General features: G+C 37.6%; 1 protein-coding gene across 6 annotated transcripts; it reads left to right on the top strand.

The window, feature by feature from the left end:
- The first annotated feature begins 457 nt into the window (after window positions 1-457).
- Window positions 458-24,623, top strand: NAR1 (ferredoxin hydrogenase). Of its 6 annotated transcripts, none has more exons than XM_088965881.1 (13): window positions 462-545; window positions 746-901; window positions 3,270-3,352; window positions 4,232-4,316; window positions 6,717-6,870; window positions 7,107-7,293; window positions 10,222-10,348; window positions 21,584-21,761; window positions 22,244-22,293; window positions 22,371-22,542; window positions 22,843-22,969; window positions 23,051-23,142; window positions 23,913-24,623. In XM_088965881.1, the coding sequence occupies exons 4-13, from the start codon at window positions 4,303-4,305 to the stop codon at window positions 24,063-24,065; spliced, it is 1,254 nt and encodes a 417-aa protein (XP_088822007.1). In that variant the 5' UTR covers window positions 462-545; window positions 746-901; window positions 3,270-3,352; window positions 4,232-4,302; the 3' UTR covers window positions 24,066-24,623. The 6 variants fall into 6 exon arrangements, with proteins under 6 accessions (XP_088822002.1, XP_088822007.1, XP_088822006.1 ...); XM_088965880.1 differs by having other exon boundaries at window positions 474-591; XM_088965879.1 differs by having other exon boundaries at window positions 484-657.
- The last annotated feature ends 252 nt before the right edge of the window (window positions 24,624-24,875 follow it).

Raw genomic sequence — 24,875 nt, 5'->3', positions numbered from 1 at the left:
CAAAGAAACAAAAATTAAAGCAAAAATAAAGGAAAATAAGAGAAATAAAAATAAAAATAAAAATTAAATAGACAATAATAGAAGAAAACATTTTTATTGTCCACTTTTCACTTGGTTATTTCTTTTCTTATAATTATTTTTGATTGATTAGAAATTAGGTTAAAAATGTCATTTTAGACTGCATATGTTCAAGTTCTTTGTTTTTTTTTTTTTAATATTTGGTGATACGCACTAATAACCCTTTTTTCCCAAATTGGTGATTGTAAAAATCTTTTCCACGTCATAATGGAGTGAACCGGCTAACACACCAACGAACCATCCAATTCCCAACCATCCCTCGGTTGGTTATACGTAACTGTTGGTTTAACCAACCATACATACCTCTTGGTTGCCTTTGCTTACGAACAGCTGACACTTGACAGTTGTCATTAAACTCTTCCTTATTACGATTTACACCGCCGCCTTCGTTTCAATCCAGTAATCTCTCTCCCCTCTTTCTGTGGAAAAAAAAGCCGCGAACCTCATTCCATCTATACCTCATTCCAGTAATACAATAGCTCTACTTTTTTTTTTTTTACCTCCCACCAACTGGTTCGTGGTTCCACTTCCACTCATCGAGCTTTAGAGAGCACCTAAATTTCCAAAATCCATACACTTGTCTGCCCTGCGATTCCCTTACCTGGATTTCATTTATCGTGATTCAAGTTTTCTAACTTAGGTTTCTAACATCTCTATTGATTTTCAGTGTTCTATCGTTTTATTGATATTCTGGGAATCACAAATGTCGGAGAAGTTCTCGCCGACTCTGCGGATCGGCGATCTCAATGATTTTATCGCTCCGTCGCAAGCTTGCATTGTTTCTCAGAAGGGTCTGATACTGACGAAGCGGGAGAAAACAGAGGTAACGATTTTAGCTAACATACAGTGTGCTTTTTCTTTATTGATCCTTGCTTTGGTGGAGCTCGCCCTATGTATTTAGACACAGAAAACTGAAGTAATAATGATCTAAATCTTAAAAAAGGTTATGCTTCTTATTCAACGTTTTGTAGCTTTAACAAATACTGCTCCAGAGTCCAGGCCCCAGGGTTATGGCGTTGAATTCAATCGAAATTGGTAATTTTGAGTAACGTTTGTTCTCTCGGTTCGAAGTTTAGATAGAGCTCCCTTTGCAATCCTCTCTTCCCCCTCCCTGCTTCTCCCGATTAAAAGGTGTATTGTTTTTTTTTTTTTTTTTGTGTTAATTTCAAAATATAAAGGGCACAATAAATGCTCTATAATGTGGTTGCACAACGGATGTATGTAATAATTGGCTACCGCGGTTAAATTTCGTCGGGCTGTAGAAAAGGCTGAGGAACCATGTATATTGAGAATGTACACCTAAACATTATATTCTAAATAAAACTGTAAATTGTGATACTTTAAGAGCTTACAAAAAGATTAGCAAAATAAAAAAAGAGCTATAGTTCCTTCCTTTAAAGAGTTTGTGATTCTCTGGCCCCAAGAACATCATTCGTGATATTCTCCTAACTACCTCTTCCTTTGAGTCTTGTTTGTTCTCAAGAGGCTAGCATTCTTTTCTTCCCAAATTGCCTAAAAAACAGACTGCAGTTAAGGCATAAGTACATTGCAATGCTACTTTATCTCTCCCGGTCAAACCCGTTTAAGTACTAGCTTCCTAGAAAGTCCTTTATAGATTCCGGGAAACATCCTTTGCCTGCAAACAACTGTAGTATTTTCATCCAGACCTTGTAAGCAAAATCACAGTGCAGCAACAAGCGGTTTACTGTTTCCTCACACCTGTTACGCATTATACAACCCAAGTCCTCCACTTCTATACCCATCCTTATCAGATTATCCAGTGTCAATGTTCTGTCCATAATAGAAATCCATACAAAAAAGCATCACTCTGGAAGGAACAGCTGCACACACATTCTTGAACTTGAAAACTCCGCATCAGTACCTCTTGTCAAATTTCTATAGGACTTCACCGAGAAGGTACCTGATTACTCCCAGACCCAAGTCCTCCTGTCAACCCTTTTCCTGTTCAATCTCATATTATATAGTTTATGTAGCAGGTCCAGCTAAGAAACCTCCACCTCCCAATCATGCAAATTTCTACAGAATTATGGGCCCCAAACCATTTCATTGTTTTGTATCACTAAATTTTCAGCCACCCTTGCTTCCTTATTACAGGCTATTTTTCAAAAAGTATTGGATGCGACTCCATGGCCGTGAGAGGACTTATAATTGGAATAAGGGAATTAAGCCAAGCAGATATGGTCAGGTTTTCAGCAGCATTGGATTGTCAGATTGGGAGCCTACCTTTCACATACTTGGTCCTTCCGGTTGGAGCTAAATTGACATCTATCAATATTTTGAGACCCCTCATAGACAGAGTGGAGATGAGACCGGCAAAATGGAAGGCAAAATATCTTTCTCTGGGTGGCAGACTCACACTTATTAAGGGTGTCTGTCAAACTTACCTACTTACTATCTTTCACTGTTAAAGATACCAAATGAGCTGGCTATCAAAATAGAGAAACTGCAGAGGGATTTCCTTTGGAAAGGGAAAAGGGGGACGAAGAAGGCTCATCTAGTAAAATGGGAAAAAGTATGGAGGTTCTACTCTTTCAGCCTTTCTCACATGTAGAGATCTTCTTGGCTTAGCCAAGATTTAAAGGAAGCAAGATGCATAAATTATTTGGAGCTGCATCCCTTTTGCAGTGTGTTGGGCATTGTGGAAGGAAAGAAATAAAAGACTGTTCGAGGACAAATGAAGAGGCATTGAAACTTTGGTGGCTTCAGTTGGAAAGCTTGTTTCAAGCTGGCTGCTGGGTTTTGGTTCTCCCAGAAATTGAGCAATTTAACAGTGTAGATCTAGTAGAAAATTTCTGGGTGTTCTTGAGATCCCAGCCTGTAATGTTAACTTGTTTTCATAGTTTCTAGTTGGTTGGGTGTTACCTTGACACCCATTAAGATTGTATCTTTCTTTTCTATTTTAATAAATTTTTTCTTCATTACTCTTCCAAACAAAAAAAAAAAAAAAAGAAAAGGCCATGAGAGGCCTTCTGTCACACCATTTGTTCTCCAAACAACACTTGTTCACCATTTCCTACCTTGTATTTTATCAGTATCATGTTGGTATCAAAATAACCATTTCCTGTAAATAATAATTACTCATCTGTTTTAAGAAATCTATCAGTATCATGTTGGTGTCTGCTAATAAGAGGTTTTTAGTGTCATAATTGCCTCTTAATCTTATTTTTCAGAACCAAGAGAAGATTGGTCCTCCATTCAAGCCCTCACAAACAGGACCAGTTAAAATTTCACTTAAAGACTGCTTAGCATGCAGGTAGGAGATATCTCCTTTCATTACTTTAATTTTCTTATTTAATGACATATGATAATAAAATTGTCTAGCATTCTTTTTTCATGTGCATACCATGATAGAGTGAAATGTGTCCAATATGCAATGACCTATTTTTCAGTAACAAACCTTTGTATCTGTTGACAATTTCTATCTTGCACAAAGTTTAAACATATAAAAATTCAAGGAGGAGAATGAAAACCTGCTCCCTTGATGTGGTATTTATACTTGTGTAAAATTGAAAAGAAAAAAATTAAAGCTTGAAGCAAAATAATTGTGAGGCATTAATTACCGTGGACTGTGATGATTACCAATATTGTATGTGTTATGTAGTTTTCTTTTACTGCACTGACTTTAGAAATAAAATATATAAAAGGTGGCATAGACGGTTTTAAGATATACATCCGCATTTGATAATAACGCAATTTTCTATTACTTGACAATAAAATAATGCTGCATTAAGTACACCATGACTGCAAATAGAAAATGTCGAACTAGGCACTTGACCCTTCTGCTAAGACTTGATTGGAAGTGAATCCTTGAACTATTTGAATCCACTTGCACTTCCCTGGATGAAAGGCAGGTGACTATTTTCTTTCCTAACACTAAATGCTACTACCACTTCTGCTAAGGCCTTTACAATCAATCATCCTGCTCCATTCATGTCTATCATTAAGAGTTAGCTTATATGAACTATGATAACCAACTGCATATGAAGGCATCCTTGGAAATCATTGAAGTTGAAACTTACGAACTTGGATATAGACATGGTATTGTCCTCTCCATGTTATTGTTAATTCCTTAGTTTTAACTCGGATGTAGAATCTAAATTTTACACTTGCATTGTTCATTGATTGCTTGCAGTCGTACAGAGGAATGGGATTTGTACTGTTGGCTTCACTTGGGTAGGATGAGGCAGATGATGTTGATGATATATGTTATTATCATTGTGAGTGAATTATAGTATGCAAAGCCTTATAGACTCCAGTTGTCCTATCGTGTATATATCCTCTTTTTCTATAATATAATCTTCTGATTGTTACCATTCTCCAAAAAAGTCATGGAGAGACAAATATTGAGAAGGAAAAAAATGAGCCCAGAATATGAAGCTGAAAATGTTTCAGTTAAAAATGTGTTAGAGAATGCAGATAATCACATTGCAGACCCCCCACCCTAATTGTATGAGTTTTAGTGAAGATGCAGATATTCACATTGACAATAGAAATGTATTAGTGAATGCAAGTTAAAATATTAGAAAATTCTGAAATTATTGGTAAAAGAAGTTTTTGAATTCTAGCTTTTGCATACTTGATGTGTGAATCATGGGATAAAATGTTTCCAGTCATCAAGTTATATTGCACAAAGAAATCAAACTGGCTGTGATGTCTTTAGGGTGGTTGTAGGACGAGGTTTGGGATTTCCTAGTTCTGATTGATTGGTCAAACAGGGTTTATTAGAGCTGAAATCTAGTGTAATTGGGGCCTATTTGTGGCTAGTTTAATTAGTGGTTATGACAGGAATGTGCATGCTTGGAATTTGGGGCAAAGCCCATGGAATGAGGGGCTCAAATTAGGGCAGTAATAGTGTGCTCATTGTTAGATCTAAAGAGGCTAGACCAAGGTTTAAGGAAAGGTGGATGATGTGTATTATGATGTGCAAAGGAATGACTGCAGGTTGGAATGAATTGTGAAGGTCATCTAGGGTATTTACATGGCTATAGGTCAACAAGATTTAAAAAATGTAGTGGGATTGATAAAATCTATGTGTAGGAATTAATATTTAAACAGCAAGTGGATGGTAGAAATAATAGAAATCAGTTATAGAGTATTGAAGGGAAATCACCACATCTAAATCTACTGTATGTGAGTAGCATCTCAACCCATTTGCTCACCCATAACATGCAGTAGGATTAATATTTATTTATTCTTTTGAAACAAGGAAATGTATGAGTTGTATTCAAAGCGATCCATGAGTTTACAAACGGGTAAAGCTCAAAAGCTTTCACAGGAAGAAAAAAATCCTATACTGCTAGGTAGCAAACAACAAACAAAACATGGTATTCATTTAGGTAGAGAAGGCTATAGATGTAAAATAAAATGCAAAAATTTTTTATTTTGAAAAGTGTATTAAACAAAAAAAAAGTATACAATGTTCACTGAACGAAAAGTCTCTGTACATATGAACATCTTTAATAACCCCCAAAAAATTCTACAGCCAAGAAAGAAGACAAAAAAGTCTTCTTTGAACTGTATATGATTGTTCATCCAGCTTCCTAATTCTTCAACCATTTGGTTTATCAGTTTTTCTTCCTCAAAAATCCTATTGTTCCCTTCACCCCATATGGTCGTTCACAGCACAGCCAATGGTATTGTCACAACTTTCATAACAGACCTGAGAGGCTGAGCCACATATGTAATAAAAAGTAAATAGGCTATGAAAGAAATAATTTCTATCCCAAACATGCATAAGAAATTACTGATATATATATATATATATATATATATATATTATGGATAAACTAGAATACATGTAAATTAAGTAAACAGAATATTTCATTTAGGTAGAGAGAAAGTTATCAACATAAAATAAAATTTCAAAGATATAGGGTTCATATTAAAAAGAATATTTTGCAGACCAAAAATATAAAAAAGAATATTTATGTGATGAAAATGAAAAATATAAATTGGAGTTAAAAGAAGTGATTTGCACTCCAAAATATATAAAAAACTACAGTAGATTTAGTCTTTGTTTCACAGAATATATATTAAAATTTTTGAGGCTTATTCTTTGCCCCTCTAAGACCCAATCGCCTTGCTTCACCTTTAGCCTTTTAAAGCCTTGCAAGTTGCAATGGTGACATCATCATTATCCACACCTTATCCCAACTGTATGGGGTTGCAATTGAGACACATTCAGCATAATAAAACAGCTCTTTGTAACACTCCTAATAATGCTAAAAGTAAGAAAGTATAAGGACTAAATAAATAATTGATTCTTCCATGTGATGTGACTCTGATATTTCTAACTCAAAACTTGATTATATATTTATATAACTAGGTAAAGGCCCCAAACAATTATATAAGTAGGTGAACTTAATTATATAACTGGGTAAACTTTTCTCTCTGTCAATTGAATTATTTTCCCTCTTTACTGGAGATTCTTCGGGATATTCCTCTGGTGATCCCTATCATGTGCAGAACTTTTCCCTTGTAAGTGCTACTACAGGGCACTTGATTGTAACTTGTTTCATTTTTAATAATTTCAGTCTTGTAAATCCTAATTATTTTTATAAACTTTATGCCTCGAAATGTTTTTAAGGCAGAAAAGTAATTTTTCATATGTCATTCAGTGGCTGCATAACATCTGCTGAGACAGTTATGCTTGAGAAACAAAGTTTAGATGAGTTCCTCTCTAGCATCAGATCCGGAAAGGCTGTTATTGTCTCTGTCTCCCCGCAGTCAAGGGCTTCCTTAGCTGCACATTTTGGCCTTTCTCCATCTCAGGTAACATAGAGAATAATGACTGTCCTATTTCCTTTCTTTGGATTACAAAACTTTGCTTTTCTCTCACAAATCAGAGCATGCTTAAATCTATGATTAGGACATCTTCCTTGGAATATAGAGCTTTCCATGCCTGGCTAAAATATGTTGTGCTTCTTTAATCATTTATTAGTTGCCAATTATGCCATATGATTTGTCATTATAAACATAAATGTTTTCTCTCCTTTCTGGGTATTCAGGTTTTCAGGAAACTTACCACCTTTTTCAAGTCCTTGGGGGTAAAGTCTATATTTGATACCAGCTGCAGTAGGGACTTATCACTTATTGAAGCATGCAATGAGTTTGTTGCACGGTACAAGCAGCCTCATTCAACTGATGGTGAAGGATGCAATATGTCCCTTCCTATGCTTTCGTCAGCATGTCCAGGTTTGTTCAACACATGGTCACACATCATATCATGGTTTTTAAAAGCATGTTTTGTAGAACAAAGAAAAAATGAAAACATTACATCCATCATAGCAAGATTTGTATCCTATAATTGCTTTTGTTTAGTCTCTCTCCCCTCCATAACCCACCCACCCACCCACCCCCCCCCCCCCCCCCCCAAGAAAAAAAAAGATTGATGTATGGTGCAGCCAGCTTATGTGGCCATAAGTCTTCTTCATGTCAATGGAAATTGGATGAGAACCTCAAGTCAATTGTACTTGTTGGTCAATGCTACACTAAACTCTGTTGCTGAAACTCCTTGATATGCTGAAACAATTGAATTGTCACCTTTTAACCTTCTTCTAGCATGCTATCAATTTTGTGTACTGGGATAAAAAGGGCAGCCCAGTGCACGAGGCTCCTGCCAATGCAGGGTTCTGGGGAGGGATAGATGTACACATCCTTACCCCTACACATACAAAGAGGCTGTTTTCAAGATTTGAACCCTGGTCACTTAGGTAGCAAAGGAGAACCCAACTGTTGCACTAGCCGTCAAGTCTACCCTCTGACTACTAGAATCATGGGAAATAATGAATTCTCACTTCTGTGTTACTGTGTTCTGAGTTCTGACTTATGAATTCTTGAACTGTTGAAAACATGTTGAGCGGCCATTGCTTAGCTTAGTGGTAAAATCCAGGGATGACAAGTGTGAGAATGCAGTTAAGAGTTTGAGAGCGGCAGCTTTGTGATAAAAATGCCAGAGGTTAGGTTTATATCCAGTCTGCCCTTCCTAGGACCTTGAATTTTTTGTTAGTGGCATTGAATTTGAATAATGGCCTTGTGTATGACTATAATTGAAACAAAACCTAGAAGTGCATCAGTTTAAATGATGACCATAAAAGTAATCCTATGAGGAGGCTAATAACAGGGATTATATATTGACAATGGTGCCTTTACACCTTATTTTACCTCATCTTACTCTTGCAACATGACCAGTCTAGGGATGATCATTTATGACCTGGCCCGGCCTGGACCTGTATCAAGCCTGTATGCAATGCAGGCCAGGCCCGGGCCAAGTAAGCCCTAGGCCTGGCCTAGAAATTGTATTTATATATAATATATGAGGAAATCTATTCTGCCCGAAAGACATGATATACGGTATGTATGTATATATGATATAATATATTAATATATACACAATAAATTTTTAAATATTTTTTGTGTAATTTTGATTATTAGGTTAAATTAAACTTTAATTTTAATTCATACCGGCCAGCCTGGCCCAGGACCAGGCTTGGACATGTAATATCAGATCCAGCATGCAGGTTGGGCCTGGGCAGGCCTTAAGCTATTAATATTCTGTAAAAACATGGCTTGTGCCTGACACAGACCATGATCATCCTAGACCAGACATGTGCAAGGTAAATAAAAGTGTGTCAGATCCACAAAATTTGCCCCTCCCCTTGGCAAAACATCCACTTTTTTTGGACTTTGGACACAACCAACATAAATAATTAACTAATACCATTACAAGATACCAAAATAGAAGTTCAAACTTAAATATATGAAATATTTGATCTCTGTTGAATACGCATGCATCCGTCTTAGTTGAGGTCCTCTCTCCCAGGGTTCTGTGTTTAGATGAATCTGAGTGATACCTATGCACCTGTAATGGATATCTGCACCAAAACCTCTTAGAAGATATTATTGGCTGTGGACAATATACAAACTACCCAATAACTTTTTTTTTTTGGAAAGATAACAAACTACCCAATAACTGATACTGTTCTGTAGATTCCAGATCAGAAAGGGAAAATCTCACCAAAACCCACCCTTACAAATTTTCACTTCACCGTACACTCGCAACAATTTAAAACTTCCAACACCCCCATTTATGACACCATACCCCTTCCCCTTATTGTTATCAATTCCCTCAGTCACTGTTCCCAACTGTATGGTGAAATAAAAATTTGTGAGGTGGGGGTAAATGAAGATTCTTCCATCAGAAAACTAACCATTGACCTATTAGCACTATTATGCCTAGGCATGCATGAAGGGAAATCTGAAATTGGATTAGAGGACATGGTTGGAAGGGAAAAACAAAGATTCCGTTCTTGTCAATACTCTGACCATCCTGAATTGCTTTTTTCTTTCTGAATGGTTCATAATCAACTCAACTAAGCCTTGTCCCAAGTCCCAACCATATGAGGTCAGCTACATGAATCCTGTTCTACCATTCCGCTCGTCCAGTGCCATATCAATTGTTAAAGTGTGGGCCTTAAAACCATTGCTCACTATTTCAACCATATGGGTTCTGTAGATGTCTTCTCTGCATGTGACCAAACCACTTTATCTGTATCACCTATTGGAGCTGAATAAATTCATTTCTAGTTTCCCACTGGTGTCTCAACATTTGTATTTCTGCTACACTCATTTTTTGGACATATTGTTTCTTGACTGCCCAATACTTTGCTGTATACAGCATAGCCTCCTGTCTTATAAGATCTTCCTTTTAGCAAAGTGGTATTCACTAGGCAAAAATATTAAATCTTTCCATCAAGTTGATATCTTAGTTCTGTAGGATCTAAGTAATGTTTTCATACCTTGCCATCCTAAGAAAATGAAACACGTGACAATCATCTGAATACATAGGATGAGGCTATTAGCACTAAGGCTATATTTGGTTTGAAGGAAAAGGTAGGGAAAGGAAGGGAAAGGTAGGGAACTTGTACAAGGTTTGTAAAGGTTTCCCTACCTTTCCCTACTTTTTCCTTCAAACCAAACACAGCTTAAATGTCCTTCAGATATCTTACACAATTTCAAATAATAATTTCCTGGAACATGTAGATAGTTACAAAATAGTAGTTGTTCAGGTGCAATTTCATTCTTGTCAATAAATGTTACTAAGCAAATTTTCTACAAATTCAGGTTGGATTTGCTATGCGGAAAAAACTCTTGGATCTTATATTCTTCCTTATATTTCCAATGTGAAAAGCCCCCAACAAGCAATTGGAGCTGCCATCAAGCACCACATTTGCCAAAAAATGGGTTTGACGTATGTTCTTTTATCTTCCAAATTCCTTCAAACCCAATTACTGAATATTTTTTATTATAAGATATTTATCTTGTCAACTGGAGTTAAAAGGTTTATTGGAGGCTTTCTGTCTCTTGGGTTTGCAGTGATATTTCTTTTATTTCATTTATAACTTTGAGATTTGCGCACTCCCAAGAATAATTCCTTACAGATACTTTTAGAGGATAATGAGGACTATAGGGTCAATATATGCATTTTATATTGCATGAATGTTCTCTCTATTGTCATTACTTTCATGAATGGATAGAAGAAATAGCTATACATTTCAAGGGCTCTAAACATTCTTTCAAAGTTTAATCAGACTAAACTTTTTTGTTTCTCCATCAATCACTTGAAAGTCAAAAGTGTGTTAGTCTAAGATACTTGGAGAATAACCTGAACAAACAGGAAAAGAGGAACTAAAATTCGAGGTTTTAAGCAGAAATTCCACTCTCTATTAACCTATTGAAAATATCTGTTGGATAGACAGGATGATCTTTTTTTTTTTTTTTGAAAAATAAAAATAAAAATTCATTAGAAAAAGGAAAATAGAATACAATAGGACATCACTCGAAGCGGAAGCAAACCCAACCCAAAGAACCCAACAAAGATCTCAAGAGTCCCATACTAAAACCCAAAAAACCAAACAACTAACAAAGCTTCAAGATTCTCTCAAAACAATCTCAAGCAAAGGCCAAGGAAACAACCCAAAAAATTCCCCATGAGAGCAAATACATCCAACCCCACTCCTGAACAGAAACTTAATCCCTCCTTGCTCTACCAAGACCTCAATCTTCCTCCATAAACTCATCCTCTTGGCTTGAATCATCTTCATCCCAATGCTTGTCACCTTCCCGTTGAGCTTTTTCTGTTCACCTTTCTCTTCCCTTTTCCTTCTTTCAAACTCATCAAAGGCCCTTCTAGCAAACTCCTCAACACCCCAGAAAAACAAACCCAGACTTTTTCCAATCGTGACCTCTATTCACCAAATTCTGGAGAGTCCTACACCCTGACCTTGTGTCAGTGCCATTGTTATTTTGCATCGTCTCGCTCTTACCAGAAACAGAGTCAACATCACTCAATTTGTTCTTCTGTTGTTCCTTCCCTGAATGGGAGGCCTATCACCATAGGCAGGGGGATTTCTTCTTGAAACTCTAGGTGTAAAGCCTTCATTAGAAGATTGACAATCTTATTTGTGAACAGACCACCAGTTAGCTATGCCAAATTGAGACGAACCAAACTGTTGGTGAAGGTGTAATGTAGGACAAAGTAATGATGGTTTAGGAATTCTATTATTCAGATTTTGCAAGGTTGGATCATCAAGATTAAATCACTGGTTTATGATTAAAACCTATACAAGATAAACCTTTGGTAGGCATTTATTCTCTCTCTCTCTCTCTCTCTCTCTCTCTCTCTCTCTCTCTGGTGGGGGGGGGCAACAAGATGATGTTTTATTTTTTATAATTTTATTGATGTCACTTATACTTGAAAGAATAAAGAAAAATTCTTAATAACACTAAAAGTTCCTTGGTAGGGCTTCAAATAGGTAAGCAAGGATCAAAATATCGATATGATACAACCCATATCATATCCCTATCCAAGATTGTGGATACACCAATATACACAATGTTTGTGGGTTTTGAAAGTTTAGGATGATAGAAGACATCCCACTCAGGCTGATAAAATAAAAAATAAAAAAGAAGTATCATTATATTGATACTCACCGATATCCAAATTTGATCCTTAGGTTTAAGGTAAATAAAAAATTTCAAGAGAAAATAAATAGGGATAGTGCTGGATGAAAACGGAAACTGGACATTAGGGGATTCTTAAGCCAATGCATGTAAACATAGCCTAGTTTCATTCTTTTTTGTTAATATATATCGAAAATAAAGTGAAATGGCTAATGCTGTAGAGATCCGTTCAAGAAAGTGAAATGGCTAACTAGCAACATGAGAGTTAGTGTTCAATGGGTGGGCAGATCGGCAAATGCTGTAGCTGATTCATTAGCTAAACAAGGGGCTTCTCAGGATTGTCTTTCTTAGGCTACTTTGTGTCTTGTTTTAATTGAGTTTTGAAAAGACGTTTGTGATTTTCTAGAGGGGTTGCACCTCATGCCACTCCTTGGGTTGTTTGTAACTCTAACAGTTTCTGATTAATAAAATTTTTCAATCATATATATATATCCAAAATAAACTACAATAAGAAAGTTCATTTCTTTGGTTTAGACCTAAGATGCAAAAAGAATTAGAATTTCATGGCTACAGTAAGCCATTAAATATGTGCACACAGATTCATTAATAAAATAGAAGATAAAGAGGCAATAAAACTTCAGTTGCCTTTTGATGCAACCTGAGATGAGTGAACTGAAGGTTTAAAGGAAGAAGGGAAAGAAGAACTGGGGTTAATCTGCTATGCCGAACTCTCCTTGATAGCTACTATTTATACTCTTCTTACATAGGTGTAAATCACTCCTGGTGCATGATAACTTGTAACTACTTTATTCTGTTCCCCTGATTTATGCTTGAGAGTAAAGTAAACTCTTGTAAGAAGGCTATCCATCTAGCATGCATATGGTTAGTAGTGTTCGTGTTATTAATATACTTCAAAGCTTGATGATCGGTATATAAAACAAACTCCCTTTGGACCAACTAATGCTTCCGATGCTTCAAAGCCTACACTACTGCATATAGCTCTTGCTCATAGGTAGATGATTTCCTTTTACTTCATTAAACTTTTCACTATAGAAAGCCACGTGTCAGTTCTCTTGAGATAGTATAGCACCTATACCTGTCGTTGAAGCGTCACATTCCACTTCAAATAACTTATCAAAGTTGGGCAAAGCAAGTACAGGAGCTTTGGTTAGCTTCTCCTTTATCAATTGGAATGCCTTTTCTGCCTCCGATGTCTGTTGTAACTGTCCCTTTTATAAGCAATCATTTATAGGACTAACAATACTGCTGAAATGTTGTACAAATCATCTATAGAAAGTAACCAAACCATGGAAAGAGCATACTTCAAGTACATTTTTAGGTGTAGGCGAGTCTCTAATAGCCTTAACCTTTTCCTCATAACCATAATGTCTGAATCACTGACCACATACCCAAGAAACACAAGCTGTTTGGTCATAAAACTGCACTTCTTAAGGTTGGCATAAATCTGATTTTGGTGGAGAACGCCAAAAAACTTCTTGCAAATGTTGTAGGTGTTCTTCCTTGTCCTTGCTATGCACTAGGGTATCATCAAAATATACTACCACACACTTGCCAATCAGTGGCTTCAAAACATGTTTTATCAACCTCATGAATGTACTAGGGGCATTGGAAAGTCCAAAAGGCATAACTTTCCACTCATACAGCCCTTCTTTTGTATTGAAATCCGTTTTCCATTCATCTCTAGGGCCGGATTCTGATTTGATGATAACCACTCTTCAAATGAATCTTAGAAAACATTGCTGCCCCATGAAGCATATCTAACATATCATCCAGCCTAGGGATTGGAAACTGATATCAAACAATTATTTTATTGATGTCCCTACTGTCCACACACATCTTGCTACTCCCATCCTTCTTTGGTGTAAGTAAGACCAGAATGCCCACTGCCCCATTCCATAATACTTTCCAACAAAAGAACCATCCTAGAGGGAAACTAATTCAGCCTCGGAAACAACAAAATCAACTTGCCCAGCAAGTAATCAACCTAGAAATCAAGAGAGAGTGTTGGTTCTCCCTAACCCTCTTTCCCTTTCTCAACAATAGTCTCAACCCTAGAATCTAGATGTGGCACCAAAGTAGTGCCTTCCCAAAGTTTGGTGTCTAATTGGGTATTGTTCAAGATGTCTTTCAGCCTTTACAGCTAAAGGAATAGCCTCATTTAAATTCCACACATCTTGGGCTGCAACTCTTTCTTGTATGATTGGTTTCAGATCCTCAATAAACCGAGCAGCCCTTTGTGATGGAGTTTCAGCCAACTCATTATGAACTTAAAGCCTAAAAAATTCAGATGCATACTCTCTAGCCCCATGTGTACCTTGCACATAACATTGGTATTGTTGGAATAAGTATTGGTAATAATTACGTGGAAGGAATTGAGCCTGAAGTAACTGCTTCATTCTTGGCCATGTCCTATTAGTTTGTTTTCCAGCTCTAACTTTCTCCATCTGAACTTGATCCCACCAAGCAGCAGCTCCTCCCTTTTTCAGCTTATAAGAGACCAATTTCACCTTCTTATTTTCTGTTGTCTCAGTCAAAGACTTTCTCCACCTCACAAGTCCAATCTAGGAAGTCTTCAATATATAACTGTTTATTGAAAGTTGGCAACTCAATCTTCATCTTGTAATCCCTATCACCATTTGTTCCTTCTTCTAGCTGGCTGTCTAGCATCAATTGGCCTTCCCATACCCTGATTTTCATCTTCAAAATCTTCCTCTTCGTCACTAAAATCAAAGGCTGTTGCTAGGGCTTGGAAACGTGGTTGTTCTTGGGGCTGGACCACCACTTGCAGCCAAGGTTCAAAATACCGACACATTTATGCCTGATATGGGGCATATGGTATTGTATCTCTGAGCCTTGATACACCTCTTTACAGGTGTTTTTACAAATTTGGCTTCAGCCAGGAAGGTCTCAAGCTCTTACTGGATCCCCCACCTCTTGGTTTTACCAAGCTGAATTCTGATGGCAGCAGCATGGGTAATCCAAGGCCTTCTGGAATAGGGGGAGTTATAAGGGATGAACAAGGGAATGTGTTAGCCTTGTTTTCTGGTCCAATTGGAGCGGGAGACTCACTGAGAGCTGAGATATTAGCACTCTGGACGGGGTCCAAAGGGCGAAAGGTTTACATTTAAACAAGCTGATCATAGAAAGTGACTCAGAGGCTGTAGTGAGCTGGTTAAAAGAAGACAACACTAGGCTCTGGAACTACAGAAACGAAAAGAGGAAATTTAAATGGAGATGGCTTAGGTAGACATTGAAACACTAGACATTGAAGTTCAATGCACATGAGTAAAGAGAAAGTGCAAATTTATTTGCAGATGGCTTAGCTAGGCAAGGGGTGAATAGGAGTTCTGTTTTTTGGGCCCAGTTATAACTGATTTTGTATTTTGGGTATACATTGACAGTTGTGGGGAGTTAAGATACTTTAGCTCCCCTCTGTTGTATTATTTTCCTTAATCAATTAATGAATTTTCTGCTATTGATAAAAACAATAATACATATATATATATATATATATATATATATTCAAAACTAAAAAAATGTGTATCAGTCAAAGTACCGTTACACCTCTGCTGATACACAGAGGTGTATCAATGCTTTGAACCTTGCCTGTGGCTGAAACTGATCCCTAGATCAACTCTTCTTGCTAGTACATAAGGCAACTAGTTTCTTATTGGGTTGGGGCTGTACCAGGTGGCTGAAGATTAGTCCTAGTGGTTGCTTCAACCAACTGCCTAATAGCACCTTCTAAACCTTGAAAGGATGCAGCTTGTTGATGTTGTAACTCTTTGATGACTGAGAGAATCTCGGATCCATCACTGGAAGCACTGTTGTGGGCCATGTTTGAGAGAAAACTCAGGCTTTGATACCACCTAATGCAGGAGAACATGTCTAGCAGATCTATTTCTTGTGATTTTTACAGAAAAAAATCACCCAAACTGTTTGAGGAATTCAAGAGAAAGAAAGAAAAGAATGAAGAAAGAAAAAAACAGCTTTCTTAAGCTTGAGGTAATTGAATATGCTCCTTTTTCTTCTTTGAACAGCGGCTAATAATGTTCTTATATAGGGGTTCTAGTAGGGTCGGCAGCCAATAAAACCCTGAAATTACAAAAATACCCCTGTCCCAAAATAGTAAGGAAAACCCAAAAATAAACTAATCTAATAGCTGTATACCCTGTAAGACACTTCCTAACAATAATAATCCACTAGAAATCATTAATTACCTGAGAAACGACCTAGAAAATCATCAAAACTAAAACAAGAAAATAGCTAAATTCAAGCACGAGAGTTCTTCAATTTCTTGTTCCTTCTAGGTTTGTCATATGTTTCTTAATAATTAAGTGTTGTAGCCTCTACATCAAATATCATCCCAAACCTTCTCAGGGATGGGCAGTGGTTGTAAGAGCCAAGCTGGGCTCTGTTTACTAATATTGTTGACATACCTGGAAGTGTTGAACATAATCATAGACCATCCTCTTCATTCCTTTCCACTTGTAGTGTTGGGTCAGCTTTCTTTATGTGCGTAGGGCCCCAGAGTGGCCCCCAATAGCTGGATCATGGAATAACTGGAGTAGGTCCTGGTGATGGGCCGACTTAGCTGCTACCACCCTTATTGAAATAAATCCAGCCCAACTACTAAGTATGCTGGGCACAGGGTTGGGCTGATCAAATATTGCTCCTTAATGTGGGCCAAATCCAGGCCCTATTGGGCCTCAGCCTTCAAGCGATGTAGTGGGGGGTACTGTAGCTTGGACAAGCCTATAGCGCAAATTTCCTCTGCATGTGATAATGCATTAGCATCCGCATTTGAAGAGCCTGGTTTGTACTCGATCTTGAAGTCATAGCCTAGTAGCTTGACAACCCATTTTTTTTGTTCTGGGCTTAGACTGCTTAGTATCCTTTGATCCAACAAGTGCTTGACACTGCTTAGCTGCTTGGTGAAGGCTTTACTAAAGTAAGCTAAGGGTTGCCCTTATTGCATGAGGATTGCACCAATCCTCAGTCGGAAGCATCGGTTTCCACAATGAATTCTTTAGTAAAACCAGGTAATGCCAATGTGGGAGGCCTACTCTTCTTTTTCACTCCATTCAAGGGATTCATTCTTAAGCAATTGGGTCAACAGGGAAGCTAACTCTTTGCAACCTTTAATAAATCAATGGCAATACCCGATTAAGCCCAAGAAGCCTCTATGGGTCTTTTGGGTTGTGGGTCAAGCCCAATTCACCATGCACCTCACCTTCTCAGGATCGGTTTGAACCTTATCCCCTGAAATGATATGCTTGAGATATTGCACTTGTGTTTGCCCAAATGAACACTTTGACAACTTGGCAAAGAGCTGATGTTGTCTCAAGGTCTCTAGAGTGCTTGCCAAATGCTGCATGTGAGGGGCCCAAGTAGGGTTGTAGACTAAAATATCATCAAAGAAAACCAAAATAAACTATTGCAGAAAGGGTTTAAACACATTCATAATGTCCATCAGTCGCCTAAAGGGCTGTTTTGTGAATGTCCCCTGGGTGCACCCGAATATGATGCTTGGACCTCAAATCTAACTTGGAGAAATAGATTGATTAGCCCAATTATCAAATAGTTCCTCTATGAGTGGAGTGGGGGAACCGGTCTTTGACTATGGCTTTGATTTAATGCTAGCAATCAACACAAAATCTGTTAATCATCCTTTTTCTTTACTAAGAGGATGGGGGATGACTATTGTTAGGCCTAATAAAGCCTCTGTCAAACAGTTCTTGCACCCTCTTTTTCAATTTCTTCTCTTTGGTAGTGGGGATACCAGTAGGGTCTAACATTTGCCAGTGGGGTCCCCAATTGGAGTTCTATGTGATGGTCATGGGTCCAGGCGAAGAGAGGTAGGCTCCTAAAAAACATCTGAATTGGCTGGCAGTAGTTGGTGTAATTGGGCTTGATTCTCTTCAGTTTCTGGAGCATCCAGGTTGGAGGATAAGTTTGGCCCTACTGTCAATGAGCCCAGACCCCAGGTACATGAAAGATGGGTTACCCATGTATTTACAGGCCTTTATTAGAGATTCCGGTGACCCACTCTTGGGCTTCTGAGGTCTGAAACCAATAAGTCAAACCTTGTGTCTATCTACCTTAAAGTCCATAGTTAATTTAGTCCAGTCACAAAGCACTGGGCCTAACTGCTGCAACCACTGGGTGTAGGTTAACCAGGAATGGGTTCCCTGTAATTTTAGGGTCATGGTCTTGCAAACTCCATCACATTGAATTCGGTTCCCATTGGCCACATGGATTTAGAAGGGTCGAAGGGTTAAAATCCCAGGCCCAATTGTCTAGTAAGCAAAGTGGTGAAGTTGAGTGTCACTGTCAATTAAAATTGATACCCTTTGGCCCAGTAGTTGGCCCGTGACCCTCATGGTTTGAGGAGATTCCATCCAACAAACACCTGCAAGGATATGGCGTAGTAGTTGGCCCTTGGGTTCTCATCAGATTTATCCTCTCCCTTGATATTAGCAGTTTTAGACAACTCATCTTCCACGTCATCCACTAAGTAAATTTGTTGAGCCTTGCAATGGTGGGCCGAGACAAATCCCTCATAACAATTATAACAAAGCCCTTGTCCCTACAGGCTTCCATTTCTTTCCATGTCAGCAGCTTATATGGTAAAGTAGGGGGCCCAGGTCTCGGGGTCTTATTATGGATGGGCTCGACTCGATTAGGTGGGCTCTTGAGAATAACCATGGGCCTGGAAATCTTTTTCAGACTGTTTAGTCTCTCCTCCTGCAACTTTGCAAGACCCACAATCGAGATAAAGGAGGTCAGTTGAATGGCCTTGACCTCCACCCTTATGTCTTCTCTTAATCCTTCCACAAAGCACCCTACAAGAGACTTTTTCTAGCCAACCATGCACCCAGTTTGCCAGTTTTTCAAATTCCACTTGGTATTCTTTGGCTGTCCCGATCTGTTTGAATTTGGGTAAGGCTCCATTGAAGTCCTGATAGCCAAAGGGAGCAAATCGGACACAGAGGGATTCCATGAAGTCAAGCCAAGTTAATTGTATGTGGAATTTGTGGTACCATTGGTACCGCATGCTAGCTTCCCCATCTAGATGCAGCGAATCAATGGGTAACATTTGCACAGCTGGTATTTCATGGAATCACCAAAGTAGCATTCTACTCTATAAAGCCAAGGAGTAGGGTCCTCACTTGAGAACACCAGGAACTCTAGTTTAATCATTTGCACACCTGGCCAACCAACTCTCCTCGCACTACCATCACTGGAAGCTTCCTGCTCACCATTCTTCTTATTCGATGTCATCATCTTCTCAAACCTGGAAGCCATCACCAATAACACCTTGATATCCTTAAGATCGATGATCACCTTATGGAGATCGACCTCGAGCTGATCCACTCTCAACTCAGCCGCCATGGATCTGATAGAAGTTGCAGGTGGTGGTGCTATTTATACTCTTCTTACATTGGTATAAATCACTCCCGGTGCATGATAACTTGTAACTAACTTGCAGGTGACGTGACCTTCCTAGAGTAGACATATTTGATTGGTGGTTTGTACCCTTCACTCTCTGTGGCTCAAACTGGGCCTTGTGATTGGGCATGCTGAACTATGGCTTGCTGCGCATGGGCTGCTTGTCCTGGATTCTAGGTTATAACACCTATAACACCTTTTTTTTTTTTTCTTTTTTGATACTTCATAAAAAAGACAAACTAAAAATGTTAACATTTAGTAACGTTGGGACATGGGATACTAAGGATTAAAAAAAAAATCATGTTCACACACGTACATTTTCATGAAAGCACTTAGAGTGGGGATTAGTAATTTTGAAGAGTTGACAAAGTGGGCATTTTGGCAAATCCCCCCGATTCATACTGTAGCAGAATCAAACATGAACCTTTGAGCAAGGTTAAAAAATTTGATATGATATGGGTGTATCGTATTGTATCACCAAGCCCCCAATACACAGAATAAAGGCTTTGGGGGTTTTGATCACTATTAGGGGGTAGGCAAGCCAAAGACTGATCTTCTGACCAATTTTGAAAAAAAAAACCTAAAATGTTGTGATATCGAAACATTCGGTATGCAAGTTCATGTGTATCGGGTGTATCAATATTTTGAGCCTTGCTTTGGAGAGTCAGATATGAGTTGGCTGGAACCATGTTGACTCACAAGCCCCTCCAAAGCTAGGGCATCCATGCAATACTGCCTGTGGCTTTGATCTTCATTCTTTTTGTTTTATGAGCAACACAGAGAAAAGAGTTTTATTAAAGAAATTATAAAGGAGTTTACAAGAAGTTGTGTATAAAAGCAATCTAGGATAGGACAGGCCCCCAAAAAATTACAATTGTGCTCAGTACAGATTCTGTCTCTGAATCCCTTGTTTAGCAAGATTGTCTTCCAAGCACTTGGCTTTGATCTTCATTCTCCATTACAATATTTGTAATTTTTTTCTTTGGTAATACTTATGTTGTTAAATACAGTGCTCTATGTTTGAGAATAGTAATAGAGTAGTAATATGATGCTACAAGGTAAGAATTCCATATTCTTGGTATTGCCCAGTTATTGCACACTATCACCTCAGAAAATAATTTCACCTGATATTGAAGAATGAACTTCATTTATCTAAAGAAGAAATATTATGTAGCAATTTTTTTTCAATGGAATTAGGGATATTGTCCTTAGGGAAAGATGGGAGCATGCTGAAAGTAATGACAATCCTATTCCAGTGACATGCTTTGAACTGTTCATGACTCTTCTGTGTTTTGGTAGGATGTGTTTACTTTCAATTTCTAAGGATTTGTAGATGCCCATAATTTTCTTTGATTGTGAATATATTTGAGATCGCTTAAATACTTGACTCAATTTAACCAAACCCTTTGAAATAATTAATCTTGTTTTCCTTGTCATGAATACTTTGGTTTATCGATATTCCTTTTCTTGAATGATTTAGTTCACCAAAAGCAAGCTGAAGCTCATTACATGCAGTATATTTTGAGAATATGTCTCAAAGAACTATTCAACCTAAAAGCTTAAGCTGTTAGGTGAGGTCCTTGAATAGGTTGATATTCTCTTACATGCCCCCTTATATGAAAGCCCATTGGCCTTGAAGTGTGAACAAGCACAGGCCCACCCACACCTTGTGCTGAAACTTAATTAATTATAATGAAGGTAATGAGGATCGAACACTAGACCACTTGGTCAAAGTGGCTCTGATACCATCTCAAAGAACCATTCCTAAAAGCTTAAGCTGTTAGGTGAGGTCCTTGAATAGGTTGATGTTCTCTAACAATATGGATATGTTCACATAAGTCTTGGCATAATTCCTTTAATCCTTAGAATTGAAGGCAGGTATATATTCTGTCTAATCTTTCAGTTCATTATTATTTCCCCTGAACTTTTGTGGTTGTCTAAACCTAGACCAATACTTCTTTCTTATAAGGAAAGACATAGCAATGATATATAGCCATAGAATAAGTTGGTTTATTCTTATTCTATATATTGATTTTTAAATATTTCATAGGCCTGACAATGTCTACCATGTGGCTGTGATGCCCTGTTATGATAAGAAGCTTGAAGCTGCCAGGGATGATTTTGTGTTTTCAGTGGAACTTCAAGGAGAAACTGGTGATGATAAGGTTATAAGGATTACAGAGGTAGATTCAGTCTTGACATCTGGAGAGGTCTTGGAATTGATAGAGGTAACTTTACATTTGTTCCGTCTTACCAGCACTTGAACTGTATGCCTAACATCTAAGCTCAGTCAAAATGATATAGTACTGATACTGTCACTGAATCTGTGGATAGTACTAGTGTACAAGTTATCTGTATGTTGCAAAGAGATTATCTTAGGTTGTTCGTGTAAAGTATATTTTATTATTTATGCTTCCCAATAAAAGAAACAAATAAGTTGTATATCTAACAATTTTAGCATTACAAACTTTGTAAACTTAACAATTTTTCAAATCCCATGATATGGGTATTTGAAAAGAAACTACTTAACTAGAAGGGAAATAATCATTTATCAACATATTTGGTGGTACACTAACATTGCAATCACTATGTTGTATTTTGAGAAACTAAGAATCCTATAATCATTTGTACCTGTTTTGTGCATCTAAAAAAGATTGTCTCAAGGGGAATTTTTTATGCAACATTGACCTTTTATTGGGGACTGCTGCAGTTAAAATCCACCAATTTCAAGGTTTTGGAAGAGTCTCCTCTAGATAGACTGTAAGGCACTCCTTTATCCTGTCTTAATCATGTTTATCTTTTGTCTGATATATATTGACACTACATTATACCTGTAGGCTGACAAATGTTGATGAAGAAGGACATCTTTATGGGGTCCTTGGAAGCTCTGGAGGTTATGCAGAAACAATTTTCCGCCATGCAGCTAAGACACTCTTTGGAAAAGAGATAAAAGGTCCTCTTGACTTCAAAACATTACGGAATTCTGATTTCCGGGAAGTGACTCTAGAAGTAAGGCACTTTTTCTATTCTTACAGTTCTAAGAAATATAAGCGAACCTGTATGTGTGCACACACGGAAAGGGGTCAAGCCCCATTTATGGGCCATGCTGGAATTTGATGATCTTCTGATTATGTTTTCAGATTATATTGTGCCTTTATCTCTTCAAGGACCTAACATATTGTGCTCATAGTGAACAATAGGAATCATAGTTTCATATTGTAGATTAGCAATTTTTAGAGTTTTGCATAAAAATCAAAATAATATTTATAATATTGTGGTACTCACACATTCAAACTGCTACTTACGCAGGTAGAGGGGCAAACTGTTTTGAGATTTGCACTTTGTTATGGCTTCCGGAACCTTCAGAATATTGTTAGACAAATCAAATTTGGGAAATGCAATTATCAATTTTTGGAGGTTATGGCATGCCCTTCAGGTGTGATCATTGAGAATATCGTCTATCCGGATTGAAGCAGAAGCCTGTGAAAAGGTCTAACTGTCATGTTTTCTTCAACAGGTTGTTTGAATGGTGGAGGTCAAATTAAATCAAAGCCTGGACAGTCTGTTAAGGTTTTGATTCAATCGTTAGAAACTAAATACATGGAAGATGTAAGTCTGCTTGAAATTCACACTTGTCGACCATTTCTTTTAGCAAGTGCTAGTTGTCATTTTGCATCATCCTATCTTATCACGAGGAACAGTAACAGTGAAGATGCTTTGGTGTAATTTAAAAGATTGTTGTATCCTATTTGTGGCCAAGTTTTGTGGAGCTATAAAATTCCGAGGCTGATGTCAGGCCCCAACCAGAAAACGTAAATACTCAAAATACCAGATGCTACCATCCCATAATTATCCTTTTGTTGAGCTACAAAGAATATACCCCTTTCATTACAATTTACACAGAAACTCTTATAGGACTTGTCCACAAATTTAAAGTCCCTACAAGGCTGTAGGCTTCCTAAACTATGAGAGACCTGCTAATGTCCCGTAACTATTACTTCATGAGACCCCCTGATTAACTTCTTTGGATTGGTTTACAAAAGGGAATAAATAGAATGAACAGACTTAAGTTTTGTATGATTGAGGCTGATGGAAATCAGGTTCACTGCCTGACATGATATATTTTACTGATAATCTCAGCATCATGATAATAGTGGAGACCTGGCAAACTGATTAATTGCCCTCCTTGCTTTATTTCTTAGTATCCTTGCCAATAGAATGTGAACTTACAGTACTATTTTTCTAAGATTTCCTAGTTCTAGAAGAAAGTTTCCATTTCATCCAAACAGACCTCGTATAAATTTTTCACATGTATTGTGATTACTTGCCCCCGTAGATATCATCTTATAATGCACTTAGATACCTATTTTGTTTCACAGATTTTGGTAGCTGATCCTTTTGAGAATCCTTTAGTAAAGGGCTTGTATGACGAGTGGTTAGACCAGCCTGGCTCTGAGAAGGCTAAGCGGTATATGCATACAACATACCACCCCATAGTGAAAAGTATTGCTTCTCAACTTCACAACTGGTGAGCAATTCTTTGTGTACTGCTCAAATGAACTGGTGAGAAATTCTTTTGGTGCCCCCAATTCCTGTCCAAATGAACTCTGCTGCTTTGCCATCTCTGCTTGGGTTCACTTCTGGTAGGATGTGTCATTCTTGCTATCTGGTGCGACAATGGATAACCTTGTTGGTGTATTGATACTTTTGCATTACATGGCAAAGTGGTTTGACATCCAATTTTGAGAAGGGGGCGAGAGGGAATTACTATAAATGCTGGATCTCCAGACAATGGATAACCTTGTTGGTGTATTGATACTTTGTTTCTTTACTTAATCATGTTCATACCTGTAATCAAATAATTTTCTTGTTCTATTATTTTTCTTATTTTGTTTTGTTTTTTAGGTATTAATGAGAGGGGCTGTGTCTATTAACATTATTGTTTTCATCTATAGATCTTATGTATCTACTCAATGTATAGTGAGTTAATGAGTAGAATTGCTTCAAGGATCTACACTCCATTGAGGTGGGGATAACAAAATTTGAATTTCAAAAAGGGGCCTAATAAAGGTAGAGAAAATTGATATGAAGGTGAATTGCTTCTTGAGCGATGGTAGCTATGTACTATTTGTTGTTGGTCTTGACACTTTTCGTCTTTTTCTTTTTCTTTTTTAAGTTTCTCTAGATGATTAACCCGCATGGCTAATGCAAATTTTATGGTATCTGTTTGACTGTTTTCCCTTGTCCCCAAAAAAGTAGCTGCGTTTGAATTCGACCCAATTGAGGTGATATCCAAATGCTATCAATTCATAATTGGATCAACCCCCGTCCTATCGAGTTTT

The sequence above is a fragment of the Nelumbo lutea genome, chromosome 1 (assembly GCF_056320005.1).
Source record: "Nelumbo lutea isolate HS-2025 chromosome 1, American lotus-T2T, whole genome shotgun sequence".
In the NCBI taxonomy this organism is placed as follows: domain Eukaryota; kingdom Viridiplantae; phylum Streptophyta; class Magnoliopsida; order Proteales; family Nelumbonaceae; genus Nelumbo; species Nelumbo lutea.
Note: the sequence above shows the minus strand (reverse complement) of the source record. Positions and strands in the feature narration are given on the sequence as shown.